Source organism: Amia ocellicauda, chromosome 21 (genome assembly GCF_036373705.1).
Source record: "Amia ocellicauda isolate fAmiCal2 chromosome 21, fAmiCal2.hap1, whole genome shotgun sequence".
NCBI lineage: Eukaryota > Metazoa > Chordata > Actinopteri > Amiiformes > Amiidae > Amia > Amia ocellicauda.
Window position 1 is genome coordinate 3,625,846 of NC_089870.1, and position 22,664 is coordinate 3,648,509.

Here is a 22,664-nt window from a genome sequence, read left to right on the forward strand (position 1 = left end):
ATCACTGTGTCGCTTTATGCTTGTCATACTATTGTTCAAGGCTCAGGCAGTATCAAAATTAAAGTAAAAATATAAATATACAAATACAGAGTATACAGTGTGACCTCACAACCCCATTTTCCTTTACATGGATCTCAGATATTGGTTAGTCCAAGACCAGTGCTAATCTGGGTCTGTGAAACCGTTTCAATTGGAAAGCTATACATGTATGTATGCATAAACACTATATATGCACTACACAGGGAGTAGATGTGCTTTCGCAGGTATGTTCTCAGTGTGTATTAGAATGGTGCTGTGGTTGCAAAACCATCAATTATAGTAACTGAAAGCTGAAAATCCACATAAATGCACTTCAGACAACCAATGAGAGAGAGGTCTCTGGGACTTGGAACGTCAAGTGGTACAAGTCTAGGGACAAGGGGGCAGGTTAATGTTTGACCAGCAGGCTGCGTTATCAGCATGGGATTAACCTCTGATACATTTAAAGAATAAGAATTCAGAGGTAAAGCATAAGACTTCAAAGGTAAAGATTTTGCAATCCTCTCTTGGGTTACAGCAAGCAAGAGAAAGGCTTGTGGGCATTAGTCTTGTTCTTGCTCCACTGACGCCAACCTGACTTCTTGACTTCTGATATTCTTGATTTTCTTTTGTGAATTCCACTGAAATGTCTCGCATGGCACCCCACCAGAACCGCCATCCAGCTGACCTGCGTGCTCTAATCCGAGGGAAGAAACTCGACATAAAGAGCACATCTGGAATGGCTGCAGGTAAAGCTGCTTTATTTTCTTGATGTGCAGAATTTGTTTTGACAGCTTCTCCACAGAGATTTCTCGCAGTCGCAGGAGGGAATCTCGCAGCTCAGCTACTCGCAAAATTAACTCTAAAATATGAGGACCTGCAAACAGGGAGGAGACGTGTTTTGCTGGCATGGCTTCCAAGATGGGCGGGCAGCGCGAGAGGCACCACAAGCCAATCATAGTGCTTGAAATTGAAGAGAAACCGGAGGCGGGAGAGAAAGACGGTCCTGCAAAAAACAGCGATCTGGCGCTCCATGCTGTGAATCCACAGCATTAATCTCCCCGCTGACACAAAACTACAAGCCTCTACTTCGTAGCGGTTACAAATATGAGTAGAAGAAAAAATGTATTGTCATTCTCACTCACCCAGTATCTCACAGTTAGTAATGGCAGTTCCATAACTTATTTATGGCATATCACTTCCCATCCCAGCTCCTTTTAATCTTTAGCAAGTTCTTCTCCTTTTATGCTGGAGATTGTCATTCAAAGTGGTGTGCTAAAAATGTGATCCACTAGCCTGAATAATATGAAACTCCACTGCTCTAAACTGTCGAGCATGCACAGTATTTGTAAGTATCTCAGTAAGGGCTTATTGAAAAACATGAAGTTCTCTGCATTAGCACTCCATATTAATCAACACAATGAGCAGAATCTGATGCAGGCACTATCTACAGTAATGGTGTAGAAGGGTTCTAAGAAAATTGATGCAAATTGATACAGGTTTCCTAATCAACTCATGATTTCCTGGTTTAATCTTGAAAGGAAATACAAGTTTAAAAAAATGCTAATCTTTAAGCTCACTCAAAGACAACTGCAGTCTTACGCATTTGGCTATAGAATTTACCTTTTAACTTTAACAGTGACTTTTTTTTATTATCAATACTATACAGGTCTCTGTTAAAATAAGCTCTTGAAACTGTACATATGGTCCCATAAAACTGAAAAGTACCAAAGTTCCTCTCTTTGATAATATTACCATAGAACCACTACTAAACTCTGAGGAAGATGGATATAAATCCTCATGGTGGTTTGTTAAATCTACAGGGATTTTACATCTCGGGACTTACGCAATTACATTTAAAAGGCCACTGTCATTCAAGGCAGGCAAAAGGCAGTGACATTCTGCAGGGAATTACCAATCTTTACCTTTTCTTTCACGTGAACATCCTCAATGCCTTTTTTGAATTCTGGGGGGTTGTTGACATCTACCACAGTGATGACAACATGCTGATTCACTGATATAGGCGACTTCCCTTGATTTTTATCAAGATGTATAATTTCCACATCCTACTGCCCACTTGGTGTTCTTCACAATGCATGAAAAATAATCCTCCTCGCTCTTCACTGAGATTGACAAGTTCCACAGGGTGCCACTTTCGAAGACCACAGGCTGTAAAGCAAGCAGAAGAGGTGGAGGGCATAGAAAGAATGTCTCAAATGCATGTTTACTCAGTTGTCCTATCATGTGGAGTTACACTTGTGACACATGGGGTCTTCCAAAAAGAGACTGCACTCAATACAATTTCCTTTTAGGTATAATTAGCCAACTATATAAAAAAACAAACCAAACCCAAAGAATGGAGAAACATTTGCTGCAGAAATTGAGCAACTCAGTAATCATGAGGTTTCATATTTCTAATGTGATTTTTTATCTACCGTAATAACTTTCGAGATTCCATCATTGCTCTTTACATCAACGTCAATCTGAAAGTGGTCGTCTTTGTCATCCCCAGTGTAATATCGTACTTTCGATGCAGACGTGAATGGCTTATTTTTGTCGGTCACCTTTACAGTCAGAACAGTGACGTCCATCTCCCTCTCCTTCACTATTCCAGTCACCTAAAACACCACACTTTTGCCAATTGGTAAAGAAGAGCCGTATTGCAGTGTTGCTCTGGCCAGGTTGAGATGGTACAGTACCTTTGAAACCACTATTCACATTGTTTTCTTCTAAATATAAAACCCCTGTTTAATAACTGACAATTGGTTGAATACAGTCTTAATATTTATTACAATATTCATCTAGGACAGTGGTTCTTAAACCTGTCCTAGAGTACCACCTACCCTGCTGGTTTTTGTTACAACCAAGTTCTCAATTACTTAATTGAACCCTTAATTGGAGTAATTTGAATAAATTTGACTCTTTAAATTGTGTAACTGATAAAAAGTTGGTTCCTTAATATTTTCCTTAAACAATTATACACTTAACTTAAAACCCCTACTGTTAAAAATAATTAAAAGGCTCTAATTAGGACATTATTTGTTCAATTAAGGGTTCAATTAAGTCATTGAGAGCTTGGTTGGACCAAAAAACAGCAGGGTAGGTGGTACTCAATGACAGGTTTGAGAAACACTGATCTAGGACAACATACACAATATGGCAGTTTTAACTGAGGTACCTGTGTTTTATTTTAGAAACACCCCCCAGTTTTTGCTTCCAGATTTCTGACCTGTAGTGTACCTTTTCATCTCATTAATAAGAAACAGTAAATTGTGTGAAAGCAAATTATTTTCTTATTAATAAAAAGGCTACTTACCTTACCACGGGCTAACAAGGACTGGAAGATTGTCATTTGCATCTTCTATATTGAGAAAAACTGCAGCAGAGCTTGACAGCTGTACTTGATCACCCCGCTCTTTAGCTTCAACAGTGATCTTATACAGAGTCATTTCCTGAATGAAAAGAAAATGTGAGAATCTGAATAAATGGTCATTCAATTTTCCCCCAGCTGCAGACCTCATGCTACAGTCTGAGGGAAAGATTAAAATGGGAAGAGCTGCTTTGAAGCTCATTATAACACTTCAGAGGAATTACTCGCTTAAGGTCAACTTCACAATTAGAGTCCAACCGATACAGGTTTTGTGGGTCCGATACCGATACTTGGGAAGCTACATTTCCGATTACCAGTATATCTGCCAATATTTACTTTTTTCTTAGCATGCAAAATAGACATTTCTAGCATGGATCCCTCAAATCTCTCCCTGTTAGAGAGAAATTGTGTCAAATATGCACTGAAGGCAGGATTTTTACATTTTATATAATAAATAACAACCACAAATCAAACACTGTAAAAATAAATGTAATAAGTTAGAATAAGGGAGAATAAAGGAAAATATAAAAATATGCATGTTCTATACATTAGAACAAAGACCAAGGTATATGAGCAATTTCACACACAAATAGAAAAATGTGCATGTTCTATACATTAGAGGAAATAATAAGACAGTGTTAAGTGCTGGTCTAGCTTATATTTCAACACTGCCGATCACACGGTGGCAGGTTATCGCAGGCAGCACAGCTGTATTTGTTTAAAAATAATGTATTTAAACGTGCCCTCGAAACTGTAACTTATTTATACGTACAGTGAGGGAAAGAAGTATTTGATCCCCTGCTGATTTTGTACGTTTGCCCACTGACAAAGAAATTATCAGTGTATAATTTTAATGGTAGGTGTATTTTAACAGTGAGAGACAGAATAACAACAAAAATATCCAGAAAAACGCATTTCAAAAAAGTTATACATTGATTTCCATGTTAATGAGGGAAATAAGTATTTGATCCCCTATCAATCAGCAAGATTTCTGGTTCCCAGGTGTCTTTTATACAGCTAACGAGCTGAGATTAGGAGCACTCTCTTAAAGGGACACCTGTCCTGTCCTGTCCATAGAAGCAATCAATCAATCAGATTCCAAACTCTCCACCATGGCCAAGACCAAAGAGCTGTCCAAGGATGTCAGGGACAAGATTGTAGACCTACACAAGGCTGGAATGGGCTACAAGACCATCGCCAAGCAGCTTGTGAGAAGGTGACAGCAGTTGGTGCGATTATTCGCAAATGGAAGAAACACAAAATAACTGTCAGTCTCCCTCGGTCTGGGGCTCCATGCAAGATCTCACCTCGTGGAGTTTCAATGATCATGAGAATGGTGAGGAATCAGCCCAGAACTACACGGGGGGATCTTGTCAATGATCTCAAGGCAGCTGGGACCATAGTCACCAAGAAAACAATTGGTAACACACTACGCCGTGAAGGACTGAAATCCTGCAGCGCCCGCAAGGTCCCCCTGCTCAAGAAAGCGCATGTACAGGCCCGTCTGAAGTTTGCCAATGAACATCTGAATGATTCAGAGGAGAACGGGGTGAAAGTGTTGTGATCAGACCAACATCGAGCTCTTTGGCATCAACTCAACTCGCCGTGTTTGGAGGAGGAGGAATGACCCCAAGAACACCATCCCCACCGTCAAACGTGGAGGTGGAAACATTATGCTTTGGGGGTGTTTTTCTGCTAAGGGGACAGGACAACTGCACCGCATCAAAGGGACGATGGACGGGGCCATGTACCGTCAAATCTTGGGTGAGAACCTCCTTCCCTCAGCCAGGGCATTGAAAATGGGTCGTGGATGGGTATTCCAGCATGACAATGACCCAAAACACACAGCCAAGGCAACAAAGGAGTGGCTCAAGAAGAAGCACATTAAGGTCCTGGAGTGGCCTAGCCAGTCTCCAGACCTTAATCCCATAGAAAATCTGTGGAGGGAGCTGAAGGTTCGAGTTGCCAAACGTCAGCCTCGAAACCTTAATGACTTGGAGAGGATCTGCAAAGAGGAGTGGGACAAAATCCCTCCTGAGATGTGTGCAAACCTGGTGGCCAACTAAAAGAACCTGACCTCTGTGATTGCCAACAAGGGTTTTGCCACGAAGTACTAAGTCGAAGGGGTCAAATACTTATTTCCCTCATTAACATGCAAATCAATTTATAACTTTTTTGAAATGCGTTTTTCTTGATTTTTTTGTTGTTATTCTGTCTCTCACTGTTAAAATACACCTACCATTAAAATTATAGACTGATCATTTCTTTGTCAGTGTGCAAATGTACAAAATCAGCAGGGGATCAAATACTTTTTTCCCTCACTGTAACTACCTCCCTGTTCTGGGGGGGATTGGACACCATGGTGCTCTGGTGCTCAACTGCCCTCCCATCACCCTCAGAGCAGTTGGAACCTGTTGTGGTAGCTTGCAATTCATTAAACCTAATTCATTACACATTTGAACTAACATATCAGTGTGCAAATACAGATACTAGAAGCACAACATTCATGTTTTTTTTTTTTCCCGGTTAGGCAAATAATAAAAGAAGATATAAATATTAAAAAATCACTTTCAGGGAGAGACCAGAAACACACCCAAAGTTGATAACCCAAAGTTATAGACATGCACAGCCCTCGCAACAGCACACATCTTGTGTATTTCATTATATCATCTTACAAAAACTAACCTCATTCATTTCACATTTTGTAATAACATACACAAATAGAAAATAAATTGATTTAAATGTTATTAGCAATATTTTCTGCTTACCCTCAGTTCCTGGTACATTTCATAATCTATCGCTTTCATCACCGTAATTTCTCCATTGTCTGGATTAATTTTAAGACAATTTAAAGGCGGCAAGTCGATCTCCTCGCTTTTCAATGTGAACCTCAAAGTGCAGTTACGCTCCAGCTCAATCTGAAGTACAGTGCAATAATGATTTTAATTATAATATTGATGTGAATATGTACATTTAAACACCTCCGGTTGAGGACTAACATTTAATGGACTAATCCCAAGGCCAAGACAGATTTTAGCACTGAGAAAATGTAATGTATTGTAAGGTAAAATACACATAAAGTAACCCATTTTAAACAGGCACAAGCAGACAGACCTGTTTGTGCATAGTATTAATTGCAACACAAAAGCAGGAAAAATTAAATATTACATTATATCCTCATTCATGATTTAATTAGCATATACATTAATAATAATAACAATAATAATTAATCATCATCAAGGATCATCAAGAATATATGGGATAGGCCTCACATTCCCTTCCTCAATGGTCAAGGAGTCTGTGATCCAGCCTCGCTCCTGATGTGCCAGTACTGCCAAAGAAGCATCGGGCATGTCCAAGTACACTACAAATATAAGACATGTATTTGTTTTCAAAAAGAAAAAATGCTTCAAAAAGGAAGGAGTGTTTACCTTCCTTCCACTCCTAATATTTTAAAACAGGTTCCTCCAAATACATTTGTTGAAGAAGTCAGTATGCAATTTTAAAATGATCAGTGGAAATGTTAGGTTCAGCAACACATATCACAAGTACTTTTGATACAGAAACAAAAGGATCAGCAGGTGACGTAAAAAGAACACTTTTACATAAAGCACTGTACATAAACCAATAAGTAACATCCCTGAATCCATATTTTGCATATTTTGTTTCAATCCACTTATGCATTCCCCTCCCAATTTTTCTATTGAAATTATTATCTTTAAACAGTACTAAGGACAATGGACTATTGATTCCAGGTTTGGGTAAAGGTGTCAGATAGAATAATAATAATAATAATAATAATAATAATAATAATAATAATAATACTAATAATAATACTAATAATAATAATAATGTATCATTATTTGCAATCACATTTCATCAAGCTTAGTATTACATTAGGACATTATTATCACATCTGTAACGGTCACATCCATAATACTAATTTGGGCAATTTCTTATAATAATCGGTAAACTTTCTTTTTATTTTATAACATACTTTAACAAAGTTAACTTTGCAGAGAAAGTTTGAAAAATATATATTTTGATAAAACTTTACCAAGAAAATGTTATGGATGTGACATTTGCATTATTTCTAAACACCATTATTTTAAACTGTTATAACATAGTTTCCTTTTATCAGCAAAATTTAGTATTATTATCTTTCTATTACATAGCCATTTAGTTAAAATTGGACATATTTACAACACTTCTGTAAATGTTGCTTTTTTATTTTTTTACTGTTACTTTAAAAGGCTGTAATGTAAACAAAAACCACAAAGTCAAACCAAAATAACAGCACGCACAAATATACTCCTTTCAGTAAAAACTGAGAAAGATATTATTTGGATATGGGCATTTTTATGTTTTCATGGCCAGGCTCACTTTATCATGGAGTTGCCCTGTAATACTTATGTTTTGTTTCTTCTGATTTGGTCTATTTGGCCAGAAGCTCTGTTGTGAAAGCAAATTGAAGTGACTGTGAAACTGAATTTGTGTCACCTTTTCTTTCAAGGGTACAAGCAGGCCAATATTGTGATATTGCCCAAGAACCTGGCAAATGATTTTGAAGCTTTCTGCCATGCCAACAGTGGTCCATTGCCTTTACTATACAGAAGCCAGCCAGGAGAGTGGGCATGTCCTAAACTGACTAAAGATTCTGATATAAGGTACATATTTTAGAGGTATCTGAAATATGCCTAAACTATTACTTTACAACACCAGCCTGCCACTCCATTGGTTCCTACGTAGTTCAATCAGTTGAAATCTTTAAGGTTTTCTGAGGCTGAATCACTGGTAAAAATGAACACTGTTATGAACAATAAACTTCACATATCAGAATTAGTGTTTGAAATGATGACTGTGAATACTTCCCACTATAACTACACAGTATACCATAATGGCAGTCAGAAATGACAAGTGTAAGTTTTTTAATGTACCACAAACAAAAAGGAGAAAGGAAAAAGCTGAAGCTGTAGACTGATCTGTCACGAATTAAATCCAAATTCCACATGGCTTATTGATTAACATTATCTTACTTTTTCTAATTAACCAACTGGGCTACTGCTTCTCCAAATGTGTGGATAATAAGATGTTAGTTTGAAAGTGCTTTTTTGTGTAGTGTTTGAATCTGAAATCCTCTCCATCTAGACCTTTGTGCCAGAGTACTTATTGTACTCCTTGTTTGAGTAATTAATGCAGAGGCAAAAATGAAATATCCAGAGGTGTGCAAATGACAAGCCTTACATGTGGTCGTTCAGATATCTCAAACTGCATATGTACGAAATCTTCAACAATTTGAAAGATATCTCTACTTCATCTTAGCTACTAGCTTCACGTGATTGATTGAATTCTGTATCTCAATATAAATAGATCTCAAATACATTATCTCTAACTATTCAAACTAGATATTTTAAGATACATTAAATCAATTATTACCGAGATAATTTGAGACTAATGAGTCATATCACAGAGACATCTCTTAAAGGAATCCATCTGGAAATGGAACCATAAACCATTAATCAAATCTGACCCAGGCTGTTAACGAGTGGTGAACATGAATATTGATCCCTTTCACAGAACAGACTGTCCACAGTACTGTGTGTTTGAATGCGGAAACTTCACTGGAAATATTACGTCTCTTATGGCGAACTCCAGAGAGTTTGAGGATATGGTGACCTTCTACCTGGGCTGTAGCTTCAGCTTTGAAGAAATCCTGAAGCAGGCTGGGATTCCAGTCAGGAACTTGGAGCAGAACTGCAATGTCAGCATGTACAAGGTGAGGTCAAGGACGGGCATAAATTGTGTTTTTCAGGTTTACGGTAATTACCTGGGCATATTTTACATAGCAAGTGCATGTGCCTTTGATGGTTCTATATTTGTTATTCTGTCTGGAGGATCGATTTAACATCACACCCCAGATTGGATCTCATTAGCGATAACAAAAGTCAGAAAGAAGGGAGAAAAATCAAGTTATTAGAAATCAGACAGAAAAGAGTATAGATTTCATTTAATATCTTATGCACCAAGGAAACAGTCTTGGCTGTGATTCTCCTAGACCTCGGTGCAATGCTTTGGTGTGGGCAGATTCCAGTGTAACTTGGTGGTGTCCATGAGGCCTGTGCCCGAGGGGAAGCTGGAGGCGGTGACACAGGCCACACACCCTGCCCACGACAGCCACGGAGCCCCCGTCCACATCGGACACCCAGGTCTGCTCTCGTTTCCCGTCTGCTCCAGCGTCCCGGCGGGGGTGCTGCCACAAGCAGCCTCTGCACCCAGTGACGCTCTCTGCTTGCTGCCTCCTCAGGCCTGATCGGGGTGGAGGACCTGTCCAGGCCAGACTACGGGGATGCGGTTGAGCTAGGGCAGGGGAACGTACCGGTGTTCTGGGCCTGTGGGGTGACGGGGCTGGAGGCTGTGAAGAGCTGCAGTGAGTACAGGACAAATACAGCGCTGGAAATTTGCAAATACCCTGTATATGCATTTAAGGGGAACATCAGAAGTACTTCAGAAGTCACAGAGTTTAGAATGATATATATTCTGAATTATATATATCGGTTATTGTCATTTTATGCGTCACTCCTCCCTTTGCCATTTCAGAGCCCGCTCTGGCGTTCACCCATTCCCCTGGCTGCATGTTCGTCAGTGACTGCGCAGTAGGGGAGTCAGCCGCTGCAGGCAGCCCTGACCCCACAGACACCCCCCACACCTTCTGTATCTCCCAGCAGCCCTTGCACTTCAGCCTGGCCTCGTCTGCTGCTGTCCAGAGCATCAGAGCCCTGGAGACACTGATTGGGGTAGACCCAGGTACCCACACAAGTGCCCTTAGTTTATCATACTAATTTGGAAGTTAGTTTTTCTCTGTTTTTAACCATTATAACATTTACTTTCTGGTTTTCTGTGGTCATAGTTTTCTAAACCTCTCCAGAGTTTACCACGTTTTCCCTCGGCTTTCCTACAGTAAACTGTGGTTTTAATGCAGTAAACTCCAGTTTATAAGGATGGTATCTACTGCTGATATAATAACACAATCATATAATTGTTTTTACCTGACTTTGATCTTGCTCTCAACATTAATGCATGATCAACAAATATTACATTGTCATGCCAAATCTGCAAAATGTTGCTCACATCACTGAACACACTGAGAAGTTTAGATTCACACAATATTTTATTTCAGTAATAAGAGCAGAGAATGAAGGCTGAAGCCTCCTGTTTGGTGCACAGGGAGACACAGCTGACCTCAGTGTCCCGGCTGCTTTGTGTTGCAGGAGAGAGGGGCATCAAAGCCCTCTTTGTCCCGGACGAGCTCCTCAAGGCCTGCCTGTCCCTGTCTCATGCTGCCTCTGTCCTCATCACCACCGGCTTCCCCACCCACTTCAACCACAACCCCCCGGAGGAGACCGATGGGCCCCCCGGGGCCATCGCCATGGCAGCCATGCTCCAGGCCCTGGGCAAACAGGTCGCCATAGTAACTGACCACCGGGCATTAGAGATGAACCGGAGGATCATAGAGGATGCGGTTGAGGAAGGTGAGGCCCACTACAGCCTTGAACTGCACTGACAGACTGCTTAGGATGCAACCATATATGTGTAACAAGGGACAGGAGCATTTGTTTATATATGTTCAAAGCATCAAGATATCATTCATTGCTTTCAAGTAGCTTACATCATCAGAAAAATATATCATAACAACATTGCAGATGTGGAGATTTTTCTACCTATTATGAGACTTTTTTCATTTTTGTTTAGTGGAGCCATGTGAATTTGGCCAAGTTACGAAAGTTACGAAATCATCCACAATTCAGCTTAAATCCGTGACAACCTTTCCAAATCAAAGCTTTCAAAACTTTTCAAATGTGCTTATATGTTTGACCCTTATATGACCTTTTGTGCTGGATATGGATCTAAAAATAATTCTACAAGCTCACTGAAATCTTGTGTGACCCGTTCCCAGAAACAACCCCCAACAGAAAACAAACCGACAGCAATTAGAGCCAGGAGGGGGGTGGAAGGAGGAATTAACTGCATTAAGTCAGGGCAAGACCCGACCAAAAAAAACAATTTTGTCAGCACTCCTGCTTTTTATTAAGAGCGAAAGACCCTAAGAACATTAAAAATAGATATGTTTCTGAGAAGCTGAATGCCCCCAACACAATGTAAAAACTCCTATTGAATGCTCCCAGATGATTGTCTTTTCAGATGGAGTGAAAACTGAACTCTCGAACAATATGACTGACAGATTCCCAGGAATCAACTGCATAGCTAGCGAAATGACATTCTGTAAGGCACTCATAAATCATGGAAGAACATTTTGATCCCCCGGCTTTCAACATTAAGGATTCTCTTGGAGACCTTGAGGTTTCATAGCTTTTGGTAGCTCTACACCAATCAAATATTTACATAATACTACATTTAAACTGGAAATTGTTAGAGCATGTTGTTATTTTCCTTCTTAGTTTGGGACGTTTTTGAATTTGCTGCAATTCAGACAATCATGGCCATTTTTATGTATGAATGAGGAAGATTCAGGGGGGTTCAGTCTAGTTTGAATGAGACTGTCATTGAAAACAGGAAGCCTTTTAACTTCCTGTCTGCTGGTTCACCACAAGACGTGTGACAGAGTTTCTGTTGAATTCTGTTCTGTGAGTCTAACCCCAAGTGTGATGGCTTGTGTTATTTCTTGTAGGTGTTCTTAAGAATCCAGTACCAGTCCTCAGCTTCCAAGGCAAAGGTGAAAGGTCAGCTTTACACTTCCTGTGTCACGAGGGTGACCCTTTTACTCCCAGGTATCAGGACTAACATCTCCCCCTCTTTCTTTTCCCAAATGAACAATTATAAGACGACGAATAGTAGTACTGTGCACTTAGCTTGATCCAAGACCAATTTAAATCTAAGTACTGTGTAAGTGATGATTTAAGCTCCCTTGGGGTGACGGGGGACCAGTGATGGGGGACTCAGATACACAGCAGATAAAGTGGAGTAGTAAAGCCATTTCTCAGATGCGGCCACTTAACCTGTATTATGTCCTTCTCAGATATGACCACTTGGTGGCAATAGAGCGTGCTGGTATGGCTGCTGATGGGAACTATTACAACATGAGGAAAGTCAACATCAAACACCTGGTGGATCCCATTGATGCTCTGTTCACAGCGGCCAGCACCATCCCGGGAATCAGCACCACAGGTACAGAAACAGCAATAGATTTGACTTTTTAGCTGCTGTAAACATGCTATATGGGGAAGAAATATGGAGAAAGGTGGGGGACATGAGAACATAAGAAAGTTTACAAATGACAGGAAGCCATTCGACCCATCGTTCTCATTTGATGTCCGTTAATAACTGAGTGATCCAAGGATCCTATCCAGTCTATTTTTAAATGTTCCCAAATTTTCAGCTTCAACCACATCGCTGGGGAGTTTGTTCCAGAGTGTCTCCTGTTTTCCATTTTGAATGCCTTGAAGCCCAATTTCCATTTGTGTCCCTGGGTCCATTTGTCCCTGCTGATCTGGAAAAGCTCCTCTGGTTTGATGTGGTTGATGCCTTTCATGATTTTGAAGACTTGGATCAAGTCCCCACGTAGTCTCCTCTGTTCCAGGGTGAAAAGGTTCAGAAGGACATTCCCTTCAGACATGGAATAAGTCTGGTTGCTCTCCTCTGAACTGCCTCTAGAGCAGCGATATCTTTCTTGAAGTGTGGAGCCCAGAACTGTACACAGTATCCAGATGAGGTCTAACTAGTGCATTGTACAGTCTGAACATTACTGCCCTTGTTCTCAATTCTACACTTCTGACAATATACCCTAACATCCTATTTGCCTTTTGTATTGCTTCCCCACTCTGTTTGGATGGAGAAAGTGAGGAGTCCACATAGACTATTTTAGTATCATCTGCAAATTTGACAAGTTTGCTAACTATCCCAGAGTCCAGATCATTAACATAGATTAGAAAAAGCACAGGCCCTAATACTGATCCCTGTGGAACTCCACTAACAACCTCACTCCAGTTAGAAGCAACTCCTCTAATTGACACCCTCTGCTTCCTATACATCAACCAGTTCATAATCCATCTACTTACATTACCCTGAATGCCTACAGCTTCCAAATTGAGGATCAGTCTTTGGTGTGGAACCTTATCAAAAGCTTTCTGAAAATCTAAGTATATCATATCATATGCTTCACGTGATCTACAGCTGCAGTTGCGTGTTCAAAAAATTATAATAAATTAGTAAGACATAATCTGCCTCGTCTAAACCCATGTTGACTATCCCCAAGAATATGGTTTTCATTAAGATGCTCCTCTATTTTCTGTCTAATCATTTTTTCTAACATGGACACAGCTCAATTTAAGGCATAACAGTCATTAAACTATTTGAAATGTTTGTGATAAAGACAAGCTTTTACATGCAGCTTTTTTTTAAATAAAACATTGGGGGTTATAAATATGCCTAATCTCACACAAACTAGTAGGTTTGCCAACCTCACCACATCTTGTTTCTGTATCTGTCTGGCATGAGACAGCATATCAGTTTGTGGTTTACAGCAATATCTCTGTGGCAGACGTGGTGGCGTAGCTTGAGAACTCGTTGTCCTGCACTCAGTATCTCAATAGCCAGGCTTTACAATCACCACTGGTGTCGCTCTGTGGGCTGGATTCCTCTGTTTTTGAGGGTCGCTTTCCCCCTGCTTAAAGGAGTGGAGTAGAAAGGACGAAACGGACACAAATGGAGTCAGACTCTTAGCTACAGGAAGTCTAAATGTGGATGGCAGGGCTGTGCAGAAACAGATTGTGGTGTTGAAAAAGGTTCTCTGCAATTGGTCTAGAACGCCAGGGCACCGCAGCTGTAAGTGAGTAATATTTAACATTTCGGAAAGAGAAACGGAAGAAGGCACAAAGCAAGCAGACATGTCCATTTTAACCCAATAAAATAAAGAATTCCCTACAGTCTTAACATTACTTGAGGCAAGAATACACAGAAGAATGTTTTCTTGAAGCACTCCTGAAGTTGAACTTTGTGTTAATAATCTACAACAGGATCCATTTCAAAACTGAAGGTCACCGAGCCTCCAACCACCCAGGAAATGCAATAGTTATATCCGTTGCTTTATTATTTGCCATAAACATTAAATTTAACATTTGCATTGATTGTGGAATGTTCAAGAATGAGGAAACAACCTTTAGCAAACTGAATTGATGTTCTTATTTTGTTCATGTGTTTTTCTCACTAAGAATTGGGACTTTCCTGTATAATGCCAGATTATCACAGGAGAACACTGCTCTGAGGGTAGAGGCGTCAATCTCTGAGAGAGCCCTGAGAGCAAGATGTCATCTGTGGACCTAGTTCTGTACATTTCCTTAGAAAATCAGGTGTTTTTTTTCCTGGAGTCACAAAGAACAATTCTCAGAAAGAAAACCACAGCACTGTGTGACATTAAACACAAACACAGTATACATTAATCGAAAATGGAAAAATGCATATCCACCTACTGGTAGGAACCATTAAACCACTGACAAAGGAAATGCAACCTAGTCATCACATCTGTCAGGTACAACGTGTCTCCTATGTGAGTTAATAAGTGCTGGTTAACCCACATTAAATGGCATCAGAGCATTCCTATCTAATGTACACTGAAAGGTTAGGTAACTGCAATTGCCCAACTCCATGTTCGTCTACAGTACACACACAGACAGCACACCATTAGTCAATGTAGGTAGGGGTGCTCACTTTATTCATAAATATGCCTTGAAGGAACTAATTACTCCTAGGAATGTGCAGGTCAATCCAACAGCTAGTCATCATTCGTACATGAGATGGAAATTCATGATCTGTCAGCGGCCAACTTAACACTTACAGTGAGGGAAAAAAGTATTTGATCCCCTGCTGATTTTGTACGTTTGCCCACTGACAAAGAAATTATCAGTCTATAATTTTAATGGTAGGTGTATTTTAACAGTGAGAGACAGAATAACAACAAAGAAATCCAGAAAAACACATTTCAAAAAAGTTATAAATTGATTTGCATGTTAATGAGGGAAATAAGTATTTGATCCCCTATCAATCAGCAAGATTTCTGGTTCCCAGGTGTCTTTTATACAGGTAACGAGCTGAGATTAGGAGCACTCTCTTAAAGGGAGTGCTCCTAATATCAGCTCGTTACCTGTATAAAAGACACCTGTCCACAGAAGCAATCAATCAATCAGATTCCAAACTCTCCACCATGGCCAAGACAAAAGAGCTGTCCAAGGATCTCAGGGACAAGATTGTAGACCTACACATGGCTGGAATGGGCTACAAGACCATCGCCAAGCAGCTTGGTGAGAAGGTGACAGCAGTTGGTGCGATTATTCGCAAATGGAAGAAACACAAAATAACTGTCAGTCTCCCTCGGTCTGGGGCTCCATGCAAGATCTCACCTCGTGGAGTTTCAATGATCATGAGAACGGTGAGGAATCAGCCCAGAACTACACGGGAGGATCTTGTTAATGATCTCAAGGCAGCTGGGACCATAGTCACCAAGAAAACAATTGGTAACACACTACGCCGTGAAGGACTGAAATCCTGCAGCGCCCGCAAGGTCCCCCTGCTGAAGAAATCACATGTACAGGCCCATCTGAAGTTTGCCAATGAACATCTGAATGATTCAGAGGAGAACTGGGTGAAAGTGTTGTGGTCAGATGAGACCAAAATCAAGCTCTTTGGCATCAACTCAACTTGCCGTGTTTGGAGGAGGAGGAATGACCCCAAGAACACCATCCCCACCGTCAAACATGGAGGTGAAAACATTATGCTTTGGGGGTGTTTTTCTGCTAAGGGGACAGGACAACTGCACCGCATCAAAGGGACGATGGACGGGGCCATGTACCATCAAATCTTGGGTGAGAACCTCCTTCCCTCAGCCAGGGCATTAAAAATGGGTCGTGGATGGGTATTCCAGCATGACAATGACCCAAAACACACAGCCAAGGCAACAAAGGAGTGGCTCAAGAAGAAGCACATTAAGGTCCTGGAGTGGCCTAGCCAGTCTCCAGACCTTAATCCCATAGAAAATCTGTGGAGGGAGCTGAAGGTTCGAGTTGCCAAACGTCAGCCTCGAAACCTTAATGACTTGGAGAGGATCTGCAAAGAGCAGTGGGACAAAATCCCTCCTGAGATGTGTGCAAACCTGGTGGCCAACTACAAGAAACGTCTGACCTCTGTGATTGCCAACTAGGGTTTTGCCACTAAGTACTAAGTCGAAGGGGTCAAATACTTATTTCCCTCATTAACATGCAAATCAATTTATAACTTTTTTGAAATGTGTTTTTCTGGATTTTTTTGTTTTTATTCTATCTCTCACTGTTAAAATACACCTACCATTAAAATTATAGACTGATCATTTCTTTGTCAGTGGGCAAACGTACAAAATCAGCAGGGGATCAAATACTTTTTCCCCCCACTGTAAGTAACAGTTTGACTTGGCCAGTGTCTCACAGGGCAGAGATGGGTACCCAGGACTCACACTGCAGTGATGAAATACAAGCAATCAACTTTATCATAGCATTATTTCCATGCTCAGAATAAGACTTATGTTTCCTTAAAAGCGATTTCAGGGGTAAGAGCAACAGTGCAATCTGTTTTTTCCCCCTGTGCTTAAAATAAATCTGTAAAAAAGTACCTAATCCAGTCGGAAAGGGAAATCTCTTATTTTGCAATGTTTCTGACGATTTTGTGGTCAGTGTGAGTGTTTTGGTGGGTAAACTGCACTATGTACTATTCACGACTAAAGTAGTGGGTTGCAATTCAAACTGCCACATGTAACTGCCAAAACTATCTAGACAACATCTCCACAGCCCCTGTCATGAGAAAAGGGCAAACTATGGTGTCCTTTTCTAAGCTGACAACGCACTGAAACCATGAGAAATAGTGTGGGTGTTAAAAACTGAATTCACTCTGAGATTTATGGTTGGCTGGTATGGTATGAATATATTTTGTTGGGAGTTCACTGGAAAATGTTTCAGTCAGTTTAAACCCTAATCTTTTACATAAAATTCTATGTACAGTCATTGAAACGACTACTAATCATAATAATTGTAATGTTTAAACCCCCTTTATTCTTTAATGTCTTCAACTCCTCATAAACTGAATTTTAAGGGCTCCAGGCAGCGCATATTCACATGTGAAACATTTCTAATACACACACAAATGAAATACAAACGTAGGTTCTTCTTCCTTGCAGGGATTGGAGACGGGGGTAATGAACTTGGGATGGGGAAGGTGAAAGATGAAGTGAGGAAGCATATACCCAATGGTGGCATCATAGCCTGTGATGTTGCAGCAGATTTTGTCATTACAGCTGGTAAGGACTGTCTGACATCCGGCCATTTATACCAAGGTGCATTTAAACTATTCCTGGATATCAAAATATGCAGTAAGATAGTTGAAATCATCTCCCATACATATGTACACACATACATACACATGATTTTACTATCTCTGTCTTTTGGTTTCTGCACTGCTGACTAACAGAACCGACAGAAGTGCCTTGTGAGAAAACCTCTCTAGGTCGACCAAGAGGAAATGTTGGGAAATGTTCTTAGCATTGCAGAATTTCTCTTAATTTTTAGTAAAGACTGCTGCTTGGGTGACTTGTATTCACACTTGACAAGGTGGTACAAAATCTTCTACATTATAGGACACCATGGCTTAGATTTTTCTAGTGATCTTTTTTTGAGCAGTAAAAAAATAAATTTGGTTTTAAACCTCAAATGCTGCAGGGATCTGATAACTAAAACAATAGATAGATGCAAAGAAACTGCCAAACCTCAACTTAGACAGCTTTCAGTAAAATGTTACTTGCACTTAATTTCCAGGTATTTTAGACATGTTAGAGGTGTTACTTGTTAACAGTCAGGTGATAAACACATTAATGTACATATTTTGTTTGTTAGCAGAAAGTCAATTAATCTGTTCCAGCTGTCTTTCTGATGGTTAGGGATATAGGTTGTAACTGGGGAGTAAAAACTAAGAACATTAACATGCAAAATTCAAAACTGAAAATATCAAATAACAGACAAAAGCCAACAATGTACCTAACTTCTTTACAGAGCGAAACCAGAACCCGTGATTGATTATCAGGGGGGGACACACAAGAGTTTGTTTCAATTCTATATTGTGTTTTCTTAATTCGGTAAATTTATGAGAACTGAAATTCTGACTTTTGCAGCTGCCTTCACAAATAAAATGTCCCTCTGCCTAGGTGTGTCGAACTGGGGGGGCTATGCTGTGGCCTGTGCTCTTCACACCCTCCACCACTGCCCTGTCCACCAGCGCTACCTCAGGAAGGCTCTGGGGCCACCCCCCCTCGCCCACACCGGCCCTTGGACCTCCTCTCTGCCTTCGGTCTGTAAGGTAAACAGTTTGCAAAACCAGGGAGCAAAGGCAGGTGTTCTCTATATACAGACGTGTGACAAATGAAAGGAAAAACCTGAATAAATGAGTGGAGGAACATAACGAATGCAAAGAGGTGTACTGCATGATGCAATTAAGCAATTAACATCCTATCATGCTCTGTGGCATGTATACAAATGCTGAGCAGTCCCAGCTGACCTCGATTTTGAATCAAGATGGCAAGAGGAAAGGATTGAAGTGACTTTGAAAGAGGGGTCATTATTGGGACACGAATGGCAGGAGTCACACAGACGCTCAACTGACTAGTGTTCTCAACAAGTGGGCGAGTGCATGTGTGGCGACACCAAGAGAACGGTACAGGCCTGACTGCTTGACCCCTACAGTGAGGGGGTCCGGAGGCTCTGTTATGCTGTGGGGGGCATTTTCCTGGCATGGTTTGGGTCCACTAGTCCCCTTAGAGGGAAGGGTCACTGCAAATCATGACAAAGTTATTCTGAGTGATCGTGGCTCGTGGTGTCCAACACCTTACTGAGACACTTTATGTTGGTTTTTCCTTTCATTTGTCACCTGTCTGTATATCTTGAGTAGGAGTTACAAATGCATTGGGACCCCATGTCTGGTGTCCTTCTTTATTTTTACTAAATGTGCACAGATGAGTGATCAATATACAGTGTACAATATGCCTACAGCTCAATATGCATGAAATAGATTGCAATGTAGTGGGAATTGTAGCAGCTTCTCTGGTCAATAAATGGAATCCTTTTATTTAGTCTACTGCATTTATCCTTGTGTGGGTTAATTCAATAAAACAGACACAAGATCTTCAATTCATGAGATTTTAAAAGCATAAAATATTCAAGACCAACAGAAAATCTTAATACATGCATAGGGTACAGTATCACAATACTTTCTGACCAACAAATGAAATATTCTATTCCACTTGTCAGAAAGAATTCAAAATGAATTGTATGCAATTACATTTCACTCAAATAACAGCTATGTTATCATATTGGTGTCTACTTTCTTTCTTTGGTGTGTATTTGAAATACCCATCGTACGTGCATACAAACCACATTATTTTTTATCATCTAAGGATTTGAAGGAAAGAGAGGGAAAGGACAACATACCCCAGCACAAATTATCTTTAAACACGAGAAGCCAAATTGCTAACAATACATCCCAGGAGACATGACTTTAGCTACACTTGAGTTCCATTTAGCTGGCTCAGCACTTGTGTTATTATTGTGAGGTATCCAATCGCAACCAGTGAATTATTAAAGGGGTACAGCGGAGATAACTAATGTAATGTTTCGCCTTGGTAACTTGAGACTTTGAACAGGCTGCACCTCTCGCTATCTTGCTCCTGTTTTAGGAGAAGAAGCTCCTGGCGATCCTGGTGAAATACGGGATTCGGAGTGGGAAAACCGGGAATCTGGGGATGGAGGTGGATGGGCTGCCTTTCCATGACACTCACTCTTCCATGATCCAGAGCTTGTTGGACATCACCGTACAGCCCCTGGGTACTGCCTGAGAAGCCCTGTGCAGGGGAGAGACTGATACCCACCCATCTCTGTGGTACCAGTTCAGATCAACTCCCACACTCCTCAATTATTCCCTTTGACAACAGACCAGGCAGCGGATACAGCACTGTATGACTGGGTTGACTCTTGACCCTTGGCTGTCCCCATTTGCTCCCCTTAGCTCCTCACAAGGTACCCCCTATCCCCCCATCAGTATTGCATGATTGACACTGCACCCCAGAGCAAGGGATGATAAAGAGTGGATTATTCCATCCTTCCGTTACGCACACATGGCACCGTAGAAGAGCAGGTGGCAAAGAGTATTGGTGGGGGAGAGTCTCCTGTGCATTCTTGCGAATAAACCTCACACCTCTGCTTCAAAGTAATGCAGGACCAGCCCTTAATACGTAAACACAGGAGGAGTGTGAAATGTCAGCAGTAGTATTTTTAAAAAATGGTGTGGGAGTGAGACATTGAAATCTCTCTCGTTTACATATCGCAGCTGGTGTGGGTCAGACACTTGCTGGGTACGGGCAAAGTCCACATTTCAAGAGATCACAATGACAGGGAATGAACAGAAGAGTGAGAGCTCCACTTTCTGAAGCCTCGGTCCCCCGTTCCCTGTCCTTGTTCCACTGTGACCCCATAATTTGAAACCACATGCTCAGTTAAACAGGCTCCCAGCATCCCTAATGTGAAATCGCAGTCACACGTATGGTCACATCAGTCCACACTGGCCCTCACGTGTCAACCAGCAACAACAAAAGTATCCACTCACCATTATTCGACTAGATGGGAGAGTTTCGTATGTCCTCTTGTTCGTAAACCATTGCTACCATATTGTCATTTTACAACAAGGTTCCTTGTCATACGTCAGTGGTATCTTTAATCTGTTAGTGTTTTATTTTATTTTTCGCCTAGACTCTAGAGCTGCACTTTCAGTAAATCAGTTTGTGATCTGTTAGAATCACAAGATGAGTCAAGTCTTTGGTTTGGAAAGGTATAAAGCGTACATCAGTGGATGTACACATAACTACCTATATGAGCAGTGCATGATGGATAATAGAGAAAAGATTAATATCTTTCTTTAAAATAGAACACCAATGAGATTAATGAAGCAGCAGTAGAGATATATAGTTGTACATTTTTTAGAAACCTGCAACTTGTTTTTTTAATGTTCCTCTTTGATAGAATCCGATGCACTTGTTTTTTCCAAAAAATGACTTTGCCTCTGAAGTAAGCAATACTAAGCAATCCCCGCAATCAGATAGCTGTACCACTCTGTACTAACACTGCACTCCCCTGCCAAGATAGTACATACCGAGGGGAGCTTCCTGTACAAGTCAAAAGCATTCATCATAAACAAGCTCACTTGGAAGCTCGGCTTGAAATCTTGATTTAATTAATTAAATATTCAGTGTATTCATACTTGTACAGTGCATTATCCTCATAGAGATTTCAAGGGTCATCACACGGTCGGAGATGTGCAGAATAGCTTTCCACATTCCAGTTCACCCCTTTTCTGCCCTTTGTTACCAAAAGGAATCCAAATGGAAAGAAAGCTGGCGATTGCTGGCACTGCAAACACATTAAAAGGACTACATTTAGTTCCTGAACTTTAAGGTGTACTTGAGGATTTGTCATTTATCTTTGTACTATAAACAGAGGCCTGTCAGTGGACTATTAACAGCCGAAAGAGATCACCACTGAAAGTGCAGCACTCTTAAACAGTGGGGAACTCCCCTGGTAGATTAAATGAAGAGATTAGGAGTCAAAGTCAGGCAATTCAAGTCAACTCAAGCCGAGTTTACACCAGGGAGCTGGAGAGTTCTGATGAGTCAGTGAGTGTCTGTCGGCCTGCATTTTTCATAGGTTAATGGTGGGAGGAAGTGGCCCACATAAGGACCACTGAAAGTTGAAAAAGGAAGAGACCAGAATAGGCTACAACTTCAGACACGTATCTGTAGACTGTAGAGCTTCGTATTGCAACCTTTGTTTCCCCAGCCCACGCATTTTGGGTTGCATCTCGAAAACACAAAATGCATCTCTATCACTTTGAAAAAGAGACAAAGCAGTAAACAAAGTTCTTCCATCTCGCTCGCCACCTTAGTGTAAACAAAAGAAGCATGAAACGCTACATTTTGTGCCGCATATCTGCCGGCATTGTCTGTTTTCGGCGTGAATGGGTACCTCCCAGCATTTCCCAGCATTCAAATCCAGTGTGAATGGGGGAGCAATAGGAAAAAAGCAGGCAAACGCTGGTATTTTGCTGGCATTTGAGTGTGAAAGGGGCTAATGTGACCCCTGCCGTCATAATGGTTTAAAAATAAAATGAAAGGTTAACTTTTGGTGAATCTCCAATTTAAAAAACA

The 22,664-nt window shown here is 40.7% G+C and overlaps 1 protein-coding gene across 1 annotated transcript; it reads left to right on the plus strand.

Annotated features, from left to right (window-relative positions):
- Positions 1 to 535: 535 nt before the first annotated feature.
- Positions 536 to 22,640, plus strand: LOC136717163 (D-glutamate cyclase, mitochondrial). Its single transcript, XM_066694649.1, has 12 exons — positions 536 to 767; positions 7,902 to 8,055; positions 8,966 to 9,164; positions 9,444 to 9,594; positions 9,693 to 9,815; positions 9,986 to 10,192; positions 10,657 to 10,917; positions 12,075 to 12,174; positions 12,423 to 12,571; positions 17,601 to 17,720; positions 18,621 to 18,772; positions 20,145 to 22,640. Exons 1-12 carry the CDS (start codon positions 665 to 667, stop codon positions 20,301 to 20,303), a joined length of 1,878 nt encoding a protein of 625 aa, XP_066550746.1. The 5' UTR covers positions 536 to 664; the 3' UTR covers positions 20,304 to 22,640.
- Positions 22,641 to 22,664: the final 24 nt, after the last annotated feature.